The sequence below is a fragment of the Vanacampus margaritifer genome, chromosome 9 (genome assembly GCF_051991255.1).
Source record: "Vanacampus margaritifer isolate UIUO_Vmar chromosome 9, RoL_Vmar_1.0, whole genome shotgun sequence".
Lineage (NCBI taxonomy): Eukaryota > Metazoa > Chordata > Actinopteri > Syngnathiformes > Syngnathidae > Vanacampus > Vanacampus margaritifer.
In genome coordinates, this window is record NC_135440.1 from 26,480,386 (window position 1) to 26,505,485 (window position 25,100).

At 42.2% G+C, this 25,100-nt stretch overlaps 1 protein-coding gene across 5 annotated transcripts in view; it reads left to right on the forward strand.

Annotated features, from left to right (window-relative positions):
* grik5 (glutamate receptor, ionotropic, kainate 5) overlaps nt 1-25,100 on the forward strand; it is a 142,268-nt gene that overhangs the window by 102,198 nt on the left and 14,970 nt on the right. For all 5 annotated transcript variants that reach the window (XM_077574849.1, XM_077574852.1, XM_077574847.1 and 2 more), the window contains exons 8-17: nt 1,548-1,601; nt 4,599-4,757; nt 6,196-6,348; nt 9,074-9,178; nt 12,528-12,635; nt 18,639-18,842; nt 19,954-20,067; nt 21,181-21,290; nt 21,400-21,573; nt 23,598-23,763. In XM_077574849.1, the coding sequence (XP_077430975.1) occupies nt 1,548-1,601; nt 4,599-4,757; nt 6,196-6,348; nt 9,074-9,178; nt 12,528-12,635; nt 18,639-18,842; nt 19,954-20,067; nt 21,181-21,290; nt 21,400-21,573; nt 23,598-23,763 (1,347 nt within the window). The remainder of the gene's footprint in view (nt 1-1,547; nt 1,602-4,598; nt 4,758-6,195; nt 6,349-9,073; nt 9,179-12,527; nt 12,636-18,638; nt 18,843-19,953; nt 20,068-21,180; nt 21,291-21,399; nt 21,574-23,597; nt 23,764-25,100) is intronic.

Consider the following 25,100-nt stretch of genomic DNA (forward strand, 5'->3'; position numbering starts at 1 on the left):
GAAGTGATTTTCTGCCATTTTGTGGAATCTTGGTGTCAACGGACTATGTTGATGCGAGTTGAGGAGTTTCATGTAGTGCTTTGCCGCCATTTTGTGGCACTTGGCTGCCCAAAAACTATGTTGAAGTAAATTGAGGAGCGTCATGTAGTGCTATGCCGCCGTTTTGTGGCATCTTGATGCCAATGGACTATGTTTGAGTTGAGGAGCTTCATGTAGTGCTTTGCCGCCATTTTGTGGCATTTGGCTGCCAAAGAACTATGTTGAAATAAGCTTTATAAAGTGATTTTCTGCCATTTTGTGGAATCTTGGTGTCAACGGACTATGTTGATGCGAGTTGAGGAGTTTCATGTAGTGCTTTGCCGCCATTTTGTGGCACTTGGCTGCCCAAAAACTATGTTGAAGTAAATTGAGGAGCTCCATGTAATGCTTTGCCGCAATTTTGTGGCATCTGGCTGCCAAAGAACTATGTTGAAATTATATGAGGAGCTCCATGAAATGCTCTGCCACCATCTTGTGGCATCTTGTTGCCATGGAACTAAGCTGATGTGAGTAGAGGAGCTTCATACACGTTTGTATAGTCGAACCCATTCTTTACCACACTTTTAAAGTCATTGTAAACATATTTGAAGACATAAAAACAATTATGAGCATAAAATGTGTACAAATTACTGAACTTTTTCAAGTGTCTGTGTACTGTGCATGCATGTGTATTTGAGAGGTGGGGATGTGATGTCAGCAAGTCTGTGGGAGTGTCTTGGTGTGGGCTGTGGCCAACAGCAGCGTATGTGGGTGACAATGAAAAATGACTCCATCCAACGGCCTGATCATCAGCCCTTGTAGCTTTCTTCTTTTTCTTTTTTTTCCCGCTCCATGTTGTGTAAGCACTTAATCTGATGATTTTTTTTTGGGGGGGGGGGGCAAGTGTTTATTCATAACATTTTACTGACAATTTTCAGAGCATTTTGACACGGGTTGTCATAACAGCTCCTTTGGGTGCCCGTAGAGTGCGTAAAGCTTATCTGGTACACACAACAAGACTGTGAGAGTAGTTTCATTTCCCCTTTTGTTTGTATGTATGTGCGTGTTTCTGTGTGTGTGTTTTTAGTCGGGATGCCAGATCCTCAAGTGAGCTTATTATCCATAGAATTGTCCAACTTTTCAATTGCCTGCAAACTTCCACGGGCGACACGCCTGCCCCAGTAAGCCAACGGAGGTCTATTTTTACCTCGGCAGGCTCCCTGCGGGGCCCATGTGAGGGACAGTAACGACAACGGGACGTCCTCACGTGGACACACAACGCTTCCGAGCGGGAATTGCTCCGGAGCTCCGTGAGGACTCACTCCGGGTGCACAGGAGAGCCGTTGCGCCCTTGGGGGGGGGATTTGGGGCGAAGTCGTATGTTTCCCGTGATGTGAAATAATGATTAACGTACGCTTCCTCCTCCTCATCCTCTCCCGCCAACAACATGACTTCCTGTTGCCCCGATCTCTCCTCTTCTCACCCACCTGTCTCTGTGTCACTGTCTGTTCTTCCCTTTTGTGCCGCAGGCGTCAGAGCTGGGGATGACATCACCGTTCTACAAGTACATCCTCACTACTATGGTAAGAGAGCAGCTTTTGTTTTTTTCATGCGTCCGTCTGTTTTCCACGGCGCTTGTCCTCATTTGCCTCGCGATTGGGTGAGCTGAAGACTTTCACGGCCTAAAAATAACTCACTTAAAGACCCTGTTAAGTGGATTTATATATATTTGAAACTTTCACTTGTTGCATTCAACTGTTTTCAGTTTTTCTGATTTGCTAGAAGAGGGCGGCAGGGGCGTGGCTACAAATCTTTCAGTGGGGCAACCAGGGTGACGCAACATTTCACTAACGAGCGGCCATAAGTGCACACATCTTTCAGCATAATCGAAAAGTCAGTATTTATCATGCCATCCAGTCAGGATTTCATCCAAAACCGTATTCAATGCACTCACGATACAAGCAGGAACAAGTCAATGTACAAAAGCAACATTTTGTTGAGCTTGCTTTACTAGATAATATCATTTTCAATGTCGTTGCGATTTGCTAGCTAAGAGCAAGTTGGAGTTATGGCAGACAGCTGAGACCCTTTTGCATCCTGCGATCAACATCTCATTAATTCAAATCTTATCTAAAAAAGCACAGTGACAAAAAAAATCTCTTCATTCTTTACAATTATAAATGTTTCTTTTTACTTAGGTTGATTCCTACTTGTATTATGATTAGCATAGCTTTGTTTACACCCCGAATATGCGTCATCCCTTCAAACAGTCAGCTGGCATGGCTGCGTTAGTGCCTCGTTGTCACACAGAGAAAGAGATTTTTTTTGGACAGGAAAACATTGGAGCAGTTCTTTGCACTGGCTGACGGATTTAGAGCGCCTCGTTGTCTCCCACAAGTGCACACATGTCATGCAGAGAAAGACAAAAGCGGAATATATTCTTTTTAAAAGTCCCACTTGACAGCCAGTGTGTGTAAACCGGGACCTTGCGTTGCTGTAGCTGCTTTAGAGTGCCTTGTTGTTGCCGTGTGGAATGCAGTCCAGCCACCAAAGGCTAATAGTGGATATATTTTCACGGCGCACAAAGGTAATGGCTTCAGTGTATTCAGGGCAAAGACAATGGAAGCCTCATTTAATAGACTTTGGCTTGAATGTTAGCAACACTTTCCTTTGCTGTATGCCAAAATGAGAAGCCTTATTTATTTTATCTTTACAGAGACTTGAAGTCAAGTGTAATAACTCCCGAACGCATTATTCGTATTAGCTCTTATCGTGTTACAAGGGCAATACCCCAAGTGCAATTTTGACATGTACAATTGAACAAGTGCAATATTGCCATCATGTTTACAAACGCAAAATATATTAGCAATGCTTGCAAGAGTGTAAGATTACAAGAGCACCAGCGATTGCCCTGCACCGAACCATCGCATTTCATTTTATTCATTCTTTATGATTTCTGTTTTTCTTCTTGTTCCCACTGCATTTTTGACATTGCTTTCATTTTCATTGTCCTTTTTTGGGTTTCCATTCCAATTTCACCACAAGGACAGTAAAGGCTATTCTTTTCGAACTCCGAGACCCTTTACGAGCACATCAAAAGAGATAAAACGATGCAAAGCACGCTTTGGGGAAAAGGGTGAGACAGTGCAGAGGACGAGCAAAGCCGCGCCGGCGCTGGCGCCTCCCCCTTCTTTAGCATTTCGATTAATGTGTCGCTTCATGCAGCCTTCACTCCGCTGCCTGTTTTCATCCCCTCCCTCGTCCGCCCTCCGTACGTGCCTCACATGCTATTTAGATGTTTACATGCGGCGCTGTGCAAAAGTCACTATTAAGATGCAAAGCTATGACGACCGTTCGCCGTCAAGCCTCCAAAGATAAACTTCAAAAGGCAGATCTGTTACGGATGCTGGTCAACCTCCAGTTTGTTCGCATTACGATTTGTTCCAGGGTCACTAAACTTTCTCAACTGAAAATGTTCAGGCGTTGTTTTTTTTTTGTTTTTTTTAGCAGTGCTGTTGTGATTTTGAGTGTTGGACTGTTCCATTGATGTCACAGTACTTCTTAATTATCAAAAGTGATTAAAAAACATATTAAAAAAAGCATGAGGGGTTAGAATTTTGATTACGTTTTGATGTATTTTTAATAGGGGTGCCAGTATGTTAATTTTGAGGTTATTTAAAGTTCCTTTAACGTCACTAATAAAAAAACAACAACAACACAATTATGGACCGCCCATACTTGGAAATCCTGAACTGGGGGAATTCCAGTCGCAACGCAGCAGACACGCCCATGTGAGAATTTAGCAGTAATAAATTAAATAATAATGCATATATTTGTGGAGACTCAGTTCAAGTTGTATTTTACAATTAAAAAAATGTGAATTGAAGAATTTCACAAGTTACTTCACGCTAAAGATTAGATTGCTCTTAATATGAAAAGAAAAATGCACTGAGCTGTCACCAACGTCTTATAAATGCAATTATGCCATCTAGTGGCAGAAAAATGACCAACACAAATCAATATCACACTCGTTTTTTTTTACAGTACAGTACATCTTTTTAATTTTAACTCAATTTTATGAATTATTATGAAATTACTGTATCAATGACTAAAAGATGCAGCCCTATTTATATTAGTTTATTTCAACAAGAGTATGAAAAAATATATTTTATTGTACATTTAGAACACATGTAAAATTTGGGATTAATCATGAGTTAACGATTACAATTAAAAATTATAATGGCCTGACACCCCTAATTTTGAATTTACCTTTTCAATTCCCATTTTAAACTACTATTCAATACGCAACATTTGCCCGGTTACAAGCACAATGACTCGGCCATTCAAATAACAAAGCTAGTGCTTAAAAATATAATAACACAGTATGAGAAAGCAAGCGGAGTTGTTGTCTCACTCAATTGCTACTCTTGTCCTTCTCCTTGTTGTCAGGCGTCTTCTTAGATTAGATGCTGTCACTTCCTCAATCACACTTCACCCTGCACTCTATTTTGTCCCTCCACCGCAACACTGTTGACGCTCTGTCAACGCGTCGCTTTTCAACTGTCGCTGGCTTCTCGCAGGACTTCCCGCTCATGAGGCTGGACGACATCGTGGACGAGCAGTCCAACGTGGTGGGCTTCTCCATGTTCAACATCACGCACCCCTTCTACCTGGAGTTCATCCGAAGTCTCAACCTGTCGTGGAACGAGGGCTGCGACCTGTCGTACCCCGGCCCGGCGGTCAGTCAGTTTGAAAAATGGATTCATGCTATAAACTCTGTAGATCTTCGTCTTGGTGTTTTCACATATATTGCTAGCATACGCTGTTGTGCGTCCAAATAACACTACCTCAAAATTGTGCTCAATCGCCAAGTTAGTTAATAAAGACTAAAATATTTTTAAATAAATTAGAGCTGTGAAACGATTACATTTTTTAATCAGAATAATCACATCTTAGAATTTTGACTAATCGTGATTAATCACTTAATTAAAAAGGCTTTTTAATCAACATTTTTTGCCCGCCAAATTTGAAAAACACCTGTTATGTGTTAATTCTTTCGGATCATCTGCAGTCAAAATGAATCCATGATTAATGCGATAATTTTTTCCTGATTAATCAATGAGTTAACGCTTTAACTTTGACAGCACTAAATACAATTTAAAAAAAAATGCTTCAGAAAAAACGGAAACTGAAACTACAATGTACATCTATAAAATTAACTATAGCATAAATGTCCTTCGTTTTTCATCTTTGTCAATAATAACATACAGTACATGAACTTTCCGAGTTCATTTTAAATGTACCGTATTTATTTTGGTATTGCTGTTTATTTTATTACACGATACTTGGTGACCTTTTGTTTGTTTGTTGTTCTCTCACACTAGACAAACACTCCATATATTAAAACAACAAAAACAACAAAAACTACCGGTAATAAAAAACAAAACAAACCATTTATTTAAAAAAATTAACAAAAAATACAAAAATAAAAAAGACGACAAAATAAAAACTAACTACGATGAAAAATCCAAATCAATTAAAACCCTGTCAATCACTACTTAAATGCGTGGGAAAAAAATCACAGATTAAAATTGTTGAAAGCCTTTCAAAGTTTATCAACGCAAATGACCATTACTATGTCATCTTTCCAAACTCTTTTTCAAAGGTCTTAGAGCCATGAGTGACGTAATAAATAAAGCAATGAGCTGACTAAGCAGTTTTATGGAAGGAAATAAAGCCATACAGACGACACAATTCATTCTGCACCAAATCAATACACGGATCCATTTTTAACAAAATATGCTCAAATGTATCTGACCTTGTGATTTTCACTTATTGTTAGTTTGTCCGAGCCGCAGTCTTCTTAAGAGAGAGCAACACTTTAAATACGTTTGTTCTTGAGCTATTTTCAACACAAAAATTCATATTCAGTTCATACTATTTTCATACTAGTCAAAGTTTTTGCCCCCTCAGGCACCATCTTCAACATTCCGACAGAGTTGGCGCCCCCCCCCCCCCTTCTCCGCACACACTCACACATTCCACAACACGTAGTGTCTTTTACTTGTATGTAATGACTTTTGATATACCAATCTGTATTCCCCTCCATTCACCCCCCCCCCCCCCCCACCTCAAACCCCATCCCCCGTCTTCCCTTTCCCGCTCTGGCTTGTGCAGCTGTCGTCAGCGCTGATGTTCGATGCGGTGCACGTGGTGGTGGGGGCGGTGAGGGAACTCAACCGCAGTCAGGAAATCGGAGTGAAGCCGCTGAGCTGTACCTCGCCTCAGATCTGGCAACACGGGACCAGCCTTATGAACTACCTGCGCATGGTACGCACACCCGTGTGCCGTGTGAACTCTTGTATCATACGTGTGGGAGTTGCTTCACGCGGATCGCGCCAAAGAGCCTCTGTGGCGGGAGATTTTGTGGGATTTGATGTGAAAATCAATGCACTGCACATCATAGAACTTCAAAAAAATGTAAAAAAAATAAAATAAAATACAGATATACATAGAAAAAAATGATTTTGGAGTATTTTGACCGTTTTGGTCAGAGCGGAGTGAACGGAACAGTTCACGTCTTTCGATTTTAGTGGTTGTCAACCTTTCCCGAAATGACCCCGTCTGTCGATTTCGTTGCTTCTAACCTTTCCCAACATGACGCAATCGGACTATTTCACGACGTCCCAACCTTTCCCCAAATCACCTCATCTGTCTGCATCATTTTTTCCCCCCCAGCCCTTCTCCTAAAGTGGCCGACTGCCTGTTTCACTTGTTCACAACTTTTCCCACAACGACCCAATCTGTCTTTTTCAGCAGTTCCAATTCATTCCCAAAACCACCTAATCGGTCTAGTTCAGAGCTTCCCAAACTTTCACAGAAAAACAACCCAGTCCATCTACTTCAATGGTTCCTAATCTTTCCCCAAATGACCTACAGAATTGTTGAACCAATTTAAGATTACAAACTGAATAGTTGACCAATTTTTAAACAATTGCTTCAATTTTCAACACATAATTGAATGAAGTTAATCCAAAGTGAATGTATTAAATTAAATTAATTATGCGTTCATTAAACATTGGATTCATTTAATGTTGTCGCTAACCGAAAAAGTAGCAGATCAGATCTCTAAAATGAATTGCATGGTGGAATTTCGAGGCATGCCCAGTAGACTCTGACATGTATGTGGTTGCTCCACAACGTTGTGTGTCCATTTGAAAAATGCATGTTGTTGTTGTTTTGCAAGACCAAAAAATAATGGTTTCAACGCAGCATGTCCGCCATGTTGGTGGAGAGTATTCCTGATGGGAAAATAGTCATGTAGTAGCTAAATCTTTTTTTTTTTGTACATTTGCCATGAAATCCTGGAGAGGAGATGTTGCATGCTGTCATGGTTATTATGATTTGTGACCGCTTGTCTCATACCGGCTGATTAATGAGAATGAATGGCAGCTTCATTATCATCCACATCTCATGTTGCATGTGGCCTCGGCCTTGTGTGTGCGTGTGTGTGTGCGTGTGCGAGATCAACGGCGTGTTGTCAAAGCAGCCCGGGCGCCGTCCCTCATTGGCTCCTCCCCACCGGCCAGACATCTGTCCATGTTAGTCAACATCACGACGAGCTCCATCCTGGACGTTCCTGGTACATTTCCCGGCCGTTGAAGTTCATACGCCGCTAAATCTCATCTCGCACGCGCCCCTGGTTGAATTGAAGCCGCCGATCCGTGTCTGGCGCTCGCTCTCTGTTCACTCTTTGCTTTTTCACTCTCAAAGGACGGGACCAAATATCGATACTCCATCATGATAATTCTTCCCTTGATAAGCTATTGATGTACTGGAGCCAAATATTGATGCTCGTATTAAGCTGCCATTACGAACGCAATGCCTTGTTTACCCGAGTGAATTGAAACACTGATATTCACGCTGATGTCTGCATTTGCAGCCATTTGTGGGGTTTTCGTATGGAGAAAGTAAGACCACATACCGGCAAAACCAATCGAAGTTTTTCATTTACAGTCAGTCCAGTATAACAACTGAAATGCAATTTGAGTTCTCTAGTGAACACAGCAAGCTGTTGTAGAGCAAAATAATTGCTTCTAAAAATAAAAATTCATGGTCTAGTCACAGTAGGCCTTCCTGTTGCTGGGCAGAATTCAGACAACACCTTTCATTTGGGCCTCATGGAAACAATTGAGGGGAATATGCCATAAACCATGTTCAGTAATTTATTTATACTGCATTTCTACTTTGCTTCAATGCATTTTTAAAATATTTTGTATTTATTATTTGTTTTTATTTTATATATATTTTAAATTTTGTATTTTATTTTATTAATTCTTAAAGTAATATTTTCCTGGTTATATTACACTTTTCACCACGTTGCTAGACAGAATTCAGGCAGTGCAAGCATTATTTGTGCCAAAATATTTATCTGCTTAAATTGTACAGTCATTTTTCAGATTTATTTAAAATGTACATTAATGTAAGGTTTTTTTAAAAAATAATTGATCGTGCCACATTTAGCCACATTTTGCTTGGCAGAATTTAGCGATCATTTTTGTACTTGGCCAATGACAAAATATCAGAAACAAATGTTGATTTGCATTTAAGTTCTGTAGCCAATGAGAAATTTAAAGGCACCTAAAATTGCTTAAAAATACATATTTTTGTGGTGCCACCAGACAGAATTCAGGAAGAACAAGCATTTTACCACATTGACTAATGGAAAAATTTGAGATGGGTAAGTACCGATACCAGGTATCAGTATTGGGCCGATACATGGCCTTATTTCATGGTATCGGTACTCGCAATTCCGGCTGCCCTCTTGAAAGTAAATTATTTCATAATAAGAGAAAAAAAATCCAGTGCGAAAATGTTGCTCTCTCCCATCTTTAATTTCCATTCATTTTTCAATTATATCACTGCTCTGTATTAAATATAAAATTCAAAACACCATGATGATACCATTTTCCCTTAATGCCGCGTCACCGCTCACATGAATGACGTGCTCTTGGTTTTGGCTTCCTGTGGTACGTCATGGTCTCGTCTGTGCCAGGTGGAGTACGACGGCCTGACGGGCCACGTGGAGTTCAACAGCAAAGGTCAGAGGACCAACTACACCCTGCGGATCCTGGAGAAGCACCGAGGAGGCCACAAAGAGGTCAGCAGTCGGCTGCGTTTTTTTTTTTTTTTGTCACGCCGCCGTCGGGTCACTGTGCCCCGCCGGCTCTTTGGCGGCCATTTGCAGGTCACCTGCGTACTTTGCAAAATGCTACAGGAGTTGCTTTATGTTGACTTTATTGAAATATGCTTTCAGATGGTAAACGTGCAGCGGTCGACAACTTTAAATACTCAAAGGGCCGTTTCGGCCATCTACAAAAAATTCAAATAAAAAAATAAAAGAGGATAGGCCTACTATGGAAAACTGAAATGGGGATAATAGTTCAATGAAATTGTCTGGGCCGCATCAAGTATTCTACAAAAAAGGCTTTCAAGTATTTAACAATAAAAAGTGAAAGCAATCCAATCCACCCAATCTTTATTGATAAGAGTTGAGAACGATAACGGTTCATCAGAACGTGAACAAGATTGGTGACCTTGTCCTCCCTCTCGTCTCTCTGCTCATTTGCATATTCCTCAGCATGTCTCGTTGCGTCGTCACTCACGACGTCTGATTTCTTGAGCACCGCAACTTTCTCTGTGCGTTCAAGACATGTTGAGGAGCTCAATGATGAAAAAAAACAAAAAAACATTCCGTCTCTTCTTTTTTAGAAATTACCTTTTCTTGTTCTTCTTCAATTTTTGATAGTCGGATTTAGTTGATCGTTGGCTAACCCTTTGGAAACTTCGTTGCTCCACGTTGTAAATAGTGTGGGATCCGGACTGGACCATTTGGAAGAGCAGGACAATTCCCGGTGGGCCGCCCTATACATTCATTTCAAAATCACTTGTTTTGAAATCCGTGTTAATTTTAAAGCCAAGGTGCTACTGTCAATTCAGAAAAAAGGATGGGGTACATTTGTGTTAAAAAAAAAAAAAGACAAAACGGTGAAATTGATCTTGCCTGGCCGGGAGCTCAGCACCCATAAACCTCTGATCCTAAACTCACCCCTGCCTGTGTCTACTCGCGTAAGGATTTCTGAGACGTTTTGTGGGTCTCCTCATGGTTGACACGTTTCCTAAATTTCTTGTTGGGAAGTCAAACTGGCTCCAGGGGCGGAATTTTCAGAAAATTCCAAAGGACGCCCGCGGCTCCTACCAGACATAAATATTTACCAGTATGATGGTGCCTGTAAAATGTGGCAATATATTTGGCCTAAGAATAATAACAATGAAGAAAAGGAAGCAATTTTGGGTTTGCCTTTGAAGTGGCTCACTTCTGTGTGGACAAAAGGCCATTGCGAAGGCGATTTCATTACGTTGAGGGGATTTTTATCATGCAACGCTTTTGTAACAATTCCCTGCACTTTCTTCATTTCACTAATGACTTTAGGGAGCCGAGGATGAGCTGGTGCTGCGTTCAGGGCTGCGTAATAAATCAGAATCAGCATTATCACACACTCCCCTACTCGTTTGAATGTTTATTTATGTATTTTGTGTCCGTCCCCGTGACCTTCAATGAACGAGCTTGTTTTTGTTGAACGTGTTGATCTGCAAAAATATATTTGTCAAGCCACACGTTGCCACCAAACCGACCAGCCGTGTCCTTTCAAAAATGGGATTAAATGAAGCCCGAGCGCACACACGGGTGCACGCTTTATTGACTGGATGAGACCACTCTCTCTCTCGTTCTCGCTCTCTCGTGAACGCCCCCAACCCCCCCCCCCCCCCCCTCGATGGCGCCGCTCATTTACGAGGCGCCCCCGCGTTTAGCGCCAAATGCCAGCCGATAAAACGCCGCTGTTCTTTAATTTGGCGTCTCACTTGTTATAATTAACGCTTCAGCTCGACGCCGGGATAAAATGTCAGAGTGTGATGAGGAAAAAGAAAAACTTTCTTTTTTTTTCCCGCCAGGAGTCGTTGCACGATTGGCTGATGTACCGCGAAAACAATAGCTTTTGTTCGCCGCCATTGCACGCCAGTTAGAATGTAATGGCACACTTATGTACTTAAGTGACTTTAGTGTCACATAAAAGTGAAATACGCTGAAAGACGCTAGTGAAGAAAAATACATTCCCGCCCGTGACTTGATGTGTTTATAATGAAAGAATGCCGCAGAGGCGCATGTTTGGCGGAGGCCCCCATTGGGCTCAATTAAGGACGTGGGTACTGTATATGATGGCTAACAAAGTGGTTAGCATAGCAAAGGTTCTCTGTTTAATAGCCCAATAGACTTAATGTAGGCTACTAATGATGTTTAAACATTCTACAAGATTTACACCACAACGTTTGTACAGTGCGCTGGCGTGGCCACCTTAGAGAGCCACGTAGTTGGCTGTGAGTGTGTGCTGGTCACGCAGAAGAAGATGGAGGATTACGTAGTGGGGACATAATAACAGCAGGGGGGGGGAATTTGTGCCAGAAGCTTTTTAGGCTGGCACAACACATCGCATTTACTTCAGGGGGCGGCCATTTTGCCACTTGCTGTCGACTGAAAATGACATCACAGTTGCTCGGGGCTCAGGTAATGACTAGGGGTGGGAATCTTTGACTGTCTCAGGATTCCGATTTTTGGGTCTGCGATTCAATTCGGAATCGATTTTCGATTGAGAACGATTTTTGTTTGGCAATGATTTGTGCTTCAATTTACAGATGTGCAAAGAATCGTCATGATCTACTCCAGTCTGACTCGCTAATGCTAATTAGCGCGCTACTCGTGGCACTTTAATTACTCAAAAGAACGGCTTTTCATACAAAACGCTTCAGGAATGTATACAGAGAAGCATCTTAACATTTCTCACCGGCAAATGCTCTTGCAACGCTGCCAAAAAACAACTTTTATTGGAATAACTTGATCATGACTTTTTCCTTCTACTCTCTAATGTGGCTATAACTTAACAGTGTATCAGAACGCGCGGAACCACACTGCCCCTAAGTGGCCAAATCGTGTACAACATGAACAGCGCTCCCAACAAAGGTGCATACAAACAAGGGCAAGACAGTATAAAATACATGAAATAAAATCAATTTTGGGACATTTAAAATCGATTCTGAATCATACAAAATGAGAATCACGATTCTTATGAGAATCGATTTTTTGGGGGGGGGGCACTACACTAGTAATGACCAATCACAGCTCAGCTAGCAAACATCACATGGCTGAAAATAGATGAGTCGTGATTGGTTGTTACCTGAGCAATTGTGATGTTAGTAAGTATTTGTACTTTGGGTTAGAGTTAGTCTATCTTAACGTCTCCTTTTTTTGCTTCCTTTTATTTAATCGTGTGACATTGATACTGTGGATATAACCTTCTATACAATTGAATCTTAATTCTCCAAGGCTAGCATCGTTTTTGTCATGAAGCTTGGAGGACATTTTCTATCTTAATTTAATTTTTCCTTCTGCTTAGATTGGAATCTGGTACTCCAACAACACCCTTGCGATGAACTCCACCAGTCTGGATATTAACGTGTCGGAGACGCTCGCCAACAAGACCCTCATTGTCACCACCATTTTGGTAAGGTCGCACCTTCCTTCGGGGTGCATCAACACGAGATGGAGGTCACAGTGTGCCTTGTGTGTGCGTGTGTTTATCTCTTGCGTCCTTGGATGCTGCTTTTCACTCATCGCTCGAGGAAGTGACAATATTGACGTAGCAATAACCCAGCATATTTCTATTGCTGTGATTATTTACTGGATGTGGGGAACAAACTGGAATACTGGCCTCGCTAAAAAGCAACCTGTTTTGAGGGGGCGGTTCTATCTCCTGCAAATGTGCCACTGCTCATCCCCTCCTGCTCCTTATAGTGTTGGTTACCATGACCACTTGGGGGGGGGGGCAAGAAGCTACTACTAGCCTGGAGTGTGAGGAAAGACAGGCGTAAACGCATTGATTGTATTTTCACTCACAGAGGCAGAACTTCGCGACTGCACCACTGAACCGCACTTGTCAATTAGTGTCGTGCACGGGTGTCCAACTCATTTGTGTCGTCGTGGTGGTTTCCTTTCCTTCCAAATGAATGATCACCTCCTATTGCATAACTACAAGAAATTGATGAATAACTACTGTCATTTTGAAATCAGAGTAAAAACTTTAGAATCTGTTTTATTATGATAAGTTTTATTTTAAAATGTAATATTTTACTATTTCATTGATTTACAATTTTGTTGGCATTTTTAGAAAAAAAAAACATGAAGCCAATGCACATCATTTGCATTTGCAGGCCACATAAAATGATGTGGCGGGCAAGACACCCCCCCCCCCCCCCCGTTCCCGCTCCCACCCCCGACCTTGAGTTGACACATGTGATGCATCTGTGCATGTGACACTGGATACAAAAATGCTAATCTGCACTCACGCCGCAGTTTTGCTTACCTTTTGGCTTTGGCATGATCGTGCTTCTGTGGAGTGTGGCAGCGCTGACGTTGCTTGAAAGTGGCGTTGGATCTTCACCCAGCCTTGCTTGCAACGCGCGGGCGGAAAAGCCTCACTCACGAAAACATTTTCGGAACGAGGCGGCTTTGTTATTTAATATCTTTAATGAATGGGAAAGCACACCAGAGACCCAACTATTTATATACAGTTCAATTTCCATACAACATCTAATCTAATTGAATGCGTTGTAATTTTGTCACAGACCATTTAAAAATCTCATATATGCTCTTAATGCTGTGTCACACAATGTGTTTCCATCGGCCACTGCAACTGCCCTTCCTCGCCTCCCTCACTCACTTTGAGTGGAACGAAAGCCGCGTAAATGCCAGTTCAGACAACTGCAAATACTGAGAACTGTTTACGGGAATAGAATAGTGACGGTACATTCAACACCTCAGTCCGCCCACATCGTGTCAAGTACAACGGATATGAAAAGTCAAGAGCGCACACACAACCAAATAGTATGCGCTTTCATAAACGAGCCCTCGTTTTATAAGCAGCTGAAGAAATGTGTGTTTGCTATCTTTATTGTCCGCTGTAATCGGTTTTCTTGCCAGAATGTTCCATACTATTGCAAAGCCGTTTGATTTCCCTCACAAATGATGGCCAATTTGTGCAAACGTGCCAAATCTTCGCTGCCTTTGTCAGATTATTCTGCTGTTGTCATCGACTTTAGTTTTGGTGTTCTCAAACAAGAAACAGTTTTGCCATTAACGCTCCAGAGCCTCAGTGGCGTGTGAAAGAAGCGCAGCCACAAGAGTGTGGTCACGTGCTGTGGGATCATATTCCAATTCAGGAGTCGTCGCAAGTTGACCGATATGCTTGTGTTGTTCACTCGAGCACCGACAACACTTAAAAAAGTGTTAACCCTAACCCTACCAAAATGGAGGAAATCTCTGACACAACAACTCTGTAAGGGTTGATTGAGTGTTGTCAACGAAAAAAAATCTTTACAATAATTTTTTTAAACTGACAAGGAAGAAACACTACATTTTGGCAGGAATTTCAACACAGAAATGAAGAACCATGATGGAGGTCATAACATATTGGCCACACCCAGCTGCGGGATGGCATTCAACTTCTGGAGTGGTCGCAAGTCGACCAATCTAGCTGTGTTGGTCACTCCAGCGCAAACAGCTCGCTCAAGTTTTGATCAAAAACAGCAATCTCACTCTAAAATGACAACAGTCAGCCCACAGAGTTGTCTATCAGACCCTATCACGACAATTGGGAGAAGGAATTACTGTGTTGTTCTTTACCAGCATATTTTGGGATTAAAGAAGGATGGAATGAAAAATGTATTCCCTAAATTAATGTAATGCCATCCCGCAACAGTGTGTGACCAGGTTCATGACCTGTATGTTGTGGCTCTCTGTTGGCCTTCCACCTGAACATGTGTGTGAACGTTATACTCAGTTCTGAGTCTCGATTCTGCCAAGGATCAAGGACCTACAAAATACAATGCTCGCCCCACAATGTTGTTTTTGAGTGACTACCTCCATATTTTGGAATGAAGAAGGATGAAAGTTTCTTCTCTAAATGCCACCGAACACTTGTGGGCTTTCTCTTTAAACCAACGCAACCATGTTGAGGAATGTACTGCCATCCCGCAGCAGTGTGTGACCAGGCTTGTGATCTGTATGTTGTGCTGGTCTTCCACCTGAACATGTAGATGAACGTTATGCTCGGCGCTGAGTCTGACCAATACCACCATGCTAAGGATTACAATGCCACCCCACAGCTGTGTGTGACTAGGCTAAGTACAGTTCTTTCACTCATTTCTGGGGCTCCTGGCTGTTTGTTAACACAATACATTGTGAAATTGCTTCTTCCTTGTGACTGATGAGACTCCATTCACGCAATCCAACCACCACGCCGCGCAGATTTGGCACATTTTACACGGGCATATGCTCACTCGTGCCAATGCATGGTCCTTAGCAATAGCGCATTGCATAAAAGAAAAATAATCTACCAGAGTTTGAAGTGGGCGTGGGTTAAACAAAAACAAAAAAACAAGATGTCTTGCTGTTGCTGCATTAAATCAAAAATGCTCCCTGGAAAGCTTTGACTTGCACTTGTGATGCGTGGCAGACTATAGTGCTTTGATAGGGTGTTTTGTAAGGTGCTTACAAAGCACTGTGATCACGAAAGTAAGCGGACTTTCAACAGCTCTCGCCGGGGAGTCGCAATTTTGACAGGGTGCAGCTACCTCGGTGACGTTTGCCACTGCAGTGTGCGTCCTTTACGCTCTGCGCTAGAGTTACTCGTTCAGATGAATTCCTAGCATTCCCACTGGTACCTCTCGCCCCCGATTCAGAGTGTGAAGTTGGCTGCGTGTTGAGAATACTGTACTTGGGGAAAACACACACACACACACACACACACACCTAAAATTATTTCATTATAATGTTGATGCTAGCTTTTGTCCTTGGTTTGCTACGTGTTCTCAAGCAGCTTGTCCTCCCACAGTGGAAAAGCTTCTTTTTTTTTTCTTCTTTTTTTTTGTACTGTGTCTACCTGTTTGGAATGCAAATGATTTTTTGTTCTAGCTTGCATCTGCAGCCAGAATGCATCAGCCCTGCCATTTTCTTTCCTTGGAAAAAAACAGAAGAAAAAAACCAAAAGGCTAATTGGCTATTGGAGTTGAGTCAGACTGGGAGGATCTCATGGGAAAGAGATGCAAATGTGTTATGCAGCAGCCGTATTCTGCAAATGCACACCACATCATCAGATTCATTGGCCCTATAGCTTAAAAAGAAACGGGGGAAAAAAAGCTTTTGTCAGGGTCACTTGAGGACGATGTGAGTAGTTGCAAGGAGTCTGCTATTGTGGTTGTAGTGTGCAGGTGGGAGGGGAGGGGGGGGGGGGCCCTTAGGCTTACAAATGCATATTTTGAATCATATGGTATCTGGTGGTTTAACACATCTGCTACTCAGTCAGGAGGTTCTGGGTTCGAAAAATATTACAAGAAATGGTCATAGATTAAAAAAAAAAAAAAAAAAAAGAATAAAGTTGTATTTATTATTTTTGATATATATATATTTTTAGTTGTCATTTTGACGTTTTTTTTTTGTGCCTTCACTTGGCAAAAATTGGAAAATTGCCACTCTCAGTTCATAAATACAAGATAAATTGTAAATTGTATATTTACAACAAAAATACAGCTTTTCTTTAGTCCAGACCAATTAGCTTATTGCTAACAAACAATACAAAACACCATTGACAGGCTAATGAATAGCATTGGTGTCACATTGTTATAACCCTTCATGTAACAGATATTATGTTGTGTTTTTGGGGAGGCTGGAACGAATTAATGGCATTTCCGTTCATTTCTATGGCGAAAGATGATTTGAGACACTATGGCAGCAGAAACGAACGTCACGTTGTACCTTTGGGAGTTTCTTTTTAGGGCAATATCCTCCCTCCATGTTTTGATTGTCCTCGGGCTTCCAAAAATCAGATTGTGGCTTCCTGGAATTGTTTATGAGCAAGTATAAAATATTCTGTTATCATTCCTACAACCTGTCTGTGCCAATTAAAAAGCCAAATTGTCAATGAATTGTGAAGATATAGTTGAATGAACTATGAAGAAAATTAATTCATGGCATTTGGAGAAAAAAAACATTTCAGTATACTATGAACACTCGTGTGAGAATCAATCATTCCGCTAGTAGATAAAGACTGTAGCATCTCAAGCCTAGAAAGTAACTTTTTGGGGTTAAATGTACCAAAAAGAAGTTAGGATTTTTGTATTTGGAAGCGACTGTAATGCGACGTGTGAGCTTCCACACGCTCCCGTTTCTGTCTCTCTGGAGGATTACACAAAACCATTCCCAAGTGCAAGTTGAAGAGGGAACGAATCTGCCAAGGAACCTGCAGTCATTCAAAACAAGACGGGGGGAAAAAACAAGCCCAAAGGAGTTTGACATGATGATGAGACGCAGACGCCACACAACAAAGAGCATTTGTGTGCGACTGTGTTAAAGTCGCGGCTTTCCTCCTTTAAATAAACTTTGTTTTATTTTAGTCTAGGAGTCAAATAATCACAAACTACCATTGATTTGACTTTGTTGTGCATACACGCTGACAAGTAGCACAAGTGTAGGAGGCCTGTCAGACACCGCACGAGCAATAATGTTTACGGGAAGTGCGTGATTCCAGCAGCTGTAACTGGTCACATGATTTGGTACCCTAGAATTCACCCCAAAATGGCAGCTTCAAACCAAAATGGCTGACTTCCTGTGGAATTCAGGGCATGGGCTCTTGATCATTTTTATGGACATGCGAGTAAACTAAATACCGCCTCATCTACAGTTTTATGCTGATCGGTGACAATATTGTCGAGGATATTTGTTTTCTTTTTTTGTTTTTGTTTTCTATATTGGTCGTGTTCAGGGGACAGATAAAATTATCACCAGAACACGAATATACAATACACGACCTCGCTTTGCCTTCGGAAAGTCATCTTAGCTTAATGCTAACATACAATGCAACACCATTAAAATGCGAACATTAACGTCGATAGTTGCCATTTTAGAAGCATTTGAACATTTTTGAAACGGTGGAGTAACACATTTAAACAGATAATATCACAATAATCACAGCAGAGGTGGCAAATTCAAGTCCAGAAAGTAAAAACCCTGCCACAATTTGACTTTAGCACCTTGTGCTAGCTAGCTAGCTCCCTAGCAGGTAAACGAGCACCCGGGAGCTAGCAAGGGAGCTCGCTAGCCAGCACCTGGGGCTAAAGTCAAACTGTAGCAGGGTTTTTACTTTCTGGACTTAGAGTTTCCCACTTTGAACCACAAGTAGGAGTTTATTTTAAGGTACCGAAAAGTGTTGGTGGCTGCTGATACTAGCCACTGAAAATAAACCTGACATTGAGTATGTCCTCCTAGGCAGTAGTTGGCGCTATACCGCGGCAGTTAAAAACTCTCTGCATCCGAATGAAAGGCCTTTCATCACAGCGTTTCTATCTTTCCAAAATGAAAGGTCTCACCCATCTAACTTAATTATGATGACTATTTTGCCATTCCCCAGTTGGATGCAACTCGCCCACATTGCCTTTCTTGTCTTTCCATTCAGGAAAACCCGTACGTGATGCGCAAGGACAACTACCAGGTCTTGCAGGGCAACGAGCAGTACGAGGGCTTCTGCGTGGACATGCTGAGGGAACTAGCGGACATCCTCAAGTTCTCCTTCAAAATCAAGCTGGTGGACGATGGGCTGTACGGAGCCCCCGAGCCCAACGGTTCCTGGACGGGCATGGTCGGGGAGCTCATAAACAGGGTGAGTGAGTCCTTGTATAGCGGAAGCTCCAAATGGGGATGGTCAGCCTCTGTTTGGATTTGCAAAGCAGTTTTACAATAGCTATAAATAAAGCTATGGAACGAGCTATAAATTTTGGGAACAGCATCATTGTTATGCAGCGCAGCGAGTGTAGAATTGCAGCAAACTGGATAACAAAACAAATGTGTCTGTCTGTGCCTGGGCTGTCTACCAAGATTCTGGAATAAGTGTCATATAATAACTAGATGGCACGGGGACAGGTTATGGAATGTGATGGATGGATCTCCTCGGAGTGGCACTTTCTTCTTTCTTTGCACTTTTGGTCAACCTTGTAGCTTAAGGAGCGGATTTAGAAGCGTTTTGTATTTCGTGGTGAATCATCAAACTTTGCGGCCAAGCTCTGACCACATGATGCGATAAAAATCTACGCGTTTCGCATCGCCCATCTGTGGAGTTCACCTGAATCGGAAACTTTTAACTTAATAGTTCCCTCAAAGTCAGCACTTAAATGGGGCCAAAATTGCCCGTGTCGTCTTTTTTTTTTCTCCCCCTCTCTGTGACAGCCATTTTTGGGGTGGCCAAGGCAGGCTTGTGACAGCCCCCCCACTGCTCTGCTTAATTACCATACGGTACACTTCAATTACCAGACTGCTGTCCCCTTGTGGGGTCTGCCACTTTGGTGCTCCCGCCGGCTCTCCGCGCTCTACCATCAACCGCCACCACTATTGCCTGATCACTCGGCTCTAATTAGCGGCCCATGTTCATCAATTAGCTTCTAATGGAGGAAGGGAGGGGGCGGGCATGCGAGGGGGGGGGGGCTACACAGGTGGAAAGACCTGCCAAGCCTGTGCTTCCTCGCAATTAGCCTCATTTAGTTGATGGATAGAATGAGGAGAGGGAAGCATTTGTATCTCTTTTTTTTTCATTCCAAATGTCTCTTCAAGTGCATTTGAGCAGAATGGAGAGCGTGCGGTTCTATTTTTCGCAACCACCTGAACACTTGTATTGCTTTGATTTTTTTCCCTCTCTCTCTCTCTCTCTCTCTCTTTCTTCTCATCCATCCGCCGCTCTCCATCCTCCGTATTTGATCTATTTTCATCCGTCCCCGCAGAAAGCCGACCTGGCCGTGGCGGGCTTCACCATCACGTCGGAGCGGGAGAAAGTTATCGACTTTTCCAAGCCCTTTATGACCTTGGGGATCAGCATCCTGTACAGGGTTAATCTGGTAAGGATGTTTTTCGGGGCACATGCCATCCCGGATTTTATTTGGCCTTTTTTTTTTTTCTTGGGCACACTTTTAAGCCTTTTGAAAGATTACAGGCCATGAGAGAATGAAATACATCATTTGTGAAACCAGAACACAGCTCACCGTTTTACATCCCATACAGATTTTACGTTTTGGTAACATTACTTGGGATCTCAAAATGGTGTCTCCTCTGCCCTCCTTTTGAATTTGAAGTTGTAAAATGTCCAACAAAAGTATGTCTGTTAGGTTCTTCCTGCATATAAATGTTGGTGATGTCGTCTTGATTTTAGTAGAGTTGAACTGGAATAACAAGACATGAAAAAAAGTCACAATATGACAAGGATATAATTCATAATTTAAACTTGTTTTATTTATTTCATTTTCTAATATAAGCACGTTTTTGTCTTGTACATTATGTGGGGTTTTTTGGAGGTTATAATATTATAGTATATTAGATTTTTTTTGTAATTTGCCGTTTCTATTTTCATAGACAGCGCATCAGCGCTGTGGTGCAATTACCGGCAGATCGTCGTTTTTGTAACAGCGGAAGTCTCGCTGAACGGATTTGGCAGACAGGACTTCACCAGTCTAGGCGAGCCGGCACGGCACAAGTTGTCTATGGGGAGATGTGTAGTGACAATTTGGTCTCCCAGCGCCCACTTCGTAGCTGTGCTTCTGCCATGTCGAGACTCGAGTGCACGACTCATTATGACTTAAATAGCATTTCGCCTTTTTTGTTTTTTGTTCTTTTTTTTTGTCTTGCCAATTGTGCCGATACATAACTTTTTTTTTTTCATCCTTTATGGTCCCTGTGGAATAATCAAATTCCATTGTTGAGTGTTTTGCTATTGCTAGTGTAATTAGTCCTAAATAGTCACACACTGTGTAGCGCTCTGACTTAACAGCTTTACGTTGCTAATGAGCTTCTGGGCAGTAGAAATTGTGAACCAGAGCAAGTATGGATGGAGGCGTAGAATATGGTTGCACCCCGCTGCGTTGCATGCTGGGAGTTTTCTCTCAAAACTGCTGCGACGTGACCTCATTTTGTACCTTCCCGTCTGTCTGTCCCACGCTGATCCATTTCCTCTTCAGGGTCGTAAGCCGGGTTACTTCTCCTTCCTGGACCCGTTCTCGCCGGCCGTCTGGCTCTTCATGCTGCTGGCCTACCTGGCTGTGAGCTGCGTGCTCTTCCTGGCCGCAAGGTCGCTCACTGCATTATATTAGCACGGGTCACTTGCTGGCACATTTGGCCTCGCTGCGTCTATCGATCAAACGCCGGATTCCTGGAGTGACTTGTCTTCTCTCTACCAGGCTGAGCCCTTACGAGTGGTATAACCCTCACCCGTGTCTGCGAGAGCGGCGCGACATGCTTGAGAACCAGTACACGTTGGGCAACAGCTTGTGGTTCCCCGTCGGCGGCTTCATGCAGCAGGGATCCGAAATAATGCCCAGGGCCTTGTCCACCAGATGCGTCAGTGGCGTGTGGTGAGTCGTCGCACTTGGCGCCGCGCAAACGGATGTTAACAACGGGGGTTGGTTTAGACCTTGGGATGTTGTTCAATGAAAAGAGCTTTACAGTATAGCTGTCATCTTGTGACGTCTAATTAAATATTAATTTATTATTTATTTGTTGGCATGGATGGATGCTTTGTTGTTGTGATGTTTTGGGGCTATTGGTATAAGTTAGTTTTTTTGTTTTTTTTTTACTAAAATGTAATTGAATTGAAAACATGATTCACTTGCACATTTATCTGGATTTATGCCAAAATGTAAGCTCACTTGCTTGGTCCAAGGCCAAAGTAATCTACAAAGTTGAGTGTGAGTCAATGTTTTTGTATTATTCTGCTAACTAACTAACGACCTAGCTATATAACAGGCAATATTAGCTTTTAGCATCGCGAAAGTTCAAGATGAAGCAAAGCTAACTGACTGACTAATAGCTACAGTATTTGCTTATCCTGGTGTCATAAGTCTTAGCTGTCTAGACATGGATGTGTTTTGTTTGTGTTTAGTAAGTTCAAGGTAGACCTTAACTAACTGAGTGACTGACTACTTACTAGAAAGCTGATTTGAAACCCTAACTAACCAAGAAACTAACTTGCTAGCAAGACAGTTGGCTAAAGCTAACTTTATCACGCTTTTTACATGAGGCAGCCATAATTGATAAACAGGCAATATTAGCTTTGCATTTAATTACTTAATACTGGTGTCTGAGAGGTTTGCAAACTCATAAGTTACTTACTAGAGTTAGTCATGGATGTGTTAAATACGCGAAAAGACAGTTCAAGTTGAAGCAAAGCTAATAGACTGAGTGACTAGCTACAGTACTTGCTAATCTCGGTGTCATACATGTTAGCTAGCAATATCACTCATGAATGTTTTTTTTATTGGTAGAGGTCAAGTAAGTGGCGGCCGTGGCTCAGGGTGTAGAGACGGTCGCTCAGTAACCAGAAGGTCGACTGTTCGATCCCCGCTCTCCCCAAGCCGTGTGTCGTTGTGTCCTTGGGCAAGGCACTTGACACACATTGCCTCCAGTGCTACTCACACTGGTGTATGGAAGGTGCGAATGTTTGGTGGTGGTGGTGGTGGGAGGGGCCGTAGGCGCACACTGGCAGCCACGTTTTCGTCAGCCTGGCTCAGGGCAGCTGTGGCTGCTTAAATTGCTTACCGCCACCGCAGTGTGAATGTGTGAGTGCATGAATAATGTATCCATTCCTCTGTAAAGCGTTTTTGAGTGTCTAGAAAAGCGCTATATAAATATCATGCGTTATTATTATTATTATTAAGTTCGACTAATAATTAGAAACCTGATTTGACTAACTAACTTCAAGCCAGGTTTGAAAAGTGTAAGTTAAGAGAGTTAGGTAGTTAGTAGTCATGAATGCTTTTGATAGGGGGCAAGTCATTTCAAGATAGACCAAAAGTAACAAACTGACTCAGACGAGGGTGCTCACTCTGGCGTCTACCAGGGTGCATCTCATTAGTCCTCTGATTAAACGTGTGCATTTTGATGACATGTAAATTATAAACGGAGTGTAAAATCTAATTTCCCCTTGTGGGATATTAAAGGATTGTTCCTCTTCCCGTAACATGAATTATTAATCCACAAATCCTCCAAACAAACTCGAGGAACCAGATTAGATTGTGAGAGCAGATCATATAGATTTAGTCATTTAGATGACGTGCGGCTCACTTCTTTTCCCGAGATTCAAGACTAACGGTTAAATAAATGCTCACAGGAATATTTAGCTGATCGTTCATGTCTGTGTGCGCACCCCGATACCCCCACACACCCCAACCCTTGCTTTCTGAAATGCCTACAAGGCTTTAATCAACGGATTGAGGAAAGAAATAGAGTTTTTTAAAACCTGGATTTAAAAGCATTTATCATTAGGGCTGGTTTACAATGCAGCATAACAGCTAAATGTCGCTTCGCCATGTTAGCTTTGAAACCTTACTGAAGACTTCCCAAAGAGAGCAAATGAGCCATTTTGACGGCCGTGTTCCAGGTGGGCGTTCACCCTCATCATCATCTCGTCCTACACGGCCAACCTGGCCGCCTTCCTGACCGTGCAGAGGATGGAGGTCCCCATCGAGTCCCCCGACGACTTGGCCGACCAGACCAACATCGAGTACGGGACCATCCACGGGGGGAGCACCATGACGTTCTTCATGGTAGGGACTTTTGTCCTCTTCCTGCCGCGTGCGTGCCTTGTTTTCCTTTCGCTTTGTTTGTACGCTTTGTGTAATGCGCCGTGACGCATTTGTCTTAATGTTTGTCCTCACATCTGCCACTTTATCTCCACTCGCTGTGGCACGCATTTAGGTGGTGGAATGACTGCCTTTGTTTGCTTACAAGCGCGCCTCGGGGCATCTGTGTTGGCATCTGTGTTTGCGCAACTAGTGTGTGTGTGTGTGTGTGTTTATGCTGTGTTTTTCCATGTAGGTGTGTTTACATATGGGAATGTGAGGAGGTGAGTGTATTTATTTGTGAGTGTATGGCCACGCGCCAGTTTGTGAGCGTTCGTGTAAGTGGTGTTGATCATACGCTTGTGTTGAGAATAATAGTGGCGTTTAAAGAAAAAACAATAAATAGAGTAAAGCTCAAAATCGTTACAATAGCTCATTTGGATGACATGCAACACAGATGTGAAGCAGTTTGTTGTAACTTGCACGGCGATATGAATGGCTGCTCATTCTATTTCAAATCAAAACATGAAAGAAAATGCCATCAAATTTGTTGTTGCTGTGAAAGTTGGTGGACATCATGCAACACAGACGTGAAGCAATTCTTCCAATGTGTTAGTCTTGTGAAATAGGTCAACTCAAAGTATCACAGAAGTGATTTTGAATTTCTCTATTCTAAATCAAAACATGAACGCAAATAAGGATCAAATATGCTATTGTGACATTTGGTGCACGCCATGCAACATGGATGTGAAGCAGTTCTGTGTTTATATTCATGCACAAAAGTGCATTGGGAACACATTCTGCACATTCTATTCCAAATCAAACCATGAAATTGAAAAAGTGATGCAATGAGTTATTCATGTGAAGTTGATGTACTCCATGTAATACAGATGTGAAGCAGTTCTCTATGATGTGTTGTACCATCATTACATGAATACCATCTGATCCATTCTGCTTTCATTTTTTCATTTGATGTACTGAGCTGCTTTACACCTGTATTACGCCATCTTCAATTGTGTTTCGATTTGGAATAATTAACTGCTTGATATCTCTGTTGCATGGAGTCAATCAACTTCACAGAAAGATTTTGTTGCACATTTTGATTTGGAATAGGCGACTGCTTCACATCTGAATCCAATGACAGGACAGGAATGACACAGCTAAGCATTTTTTCTTTCTGGTTTTATTTTATAATAGAGAACTGCTTGATGTCTGTGTTGCATGGTGTCCAACAATTTCAAAGGGAAAAAACACATTTGATCTATTTTTCTTCCATCAAATTGTGATTTTGGATTATGCAGCAGCTTCACATCTGTATTCCA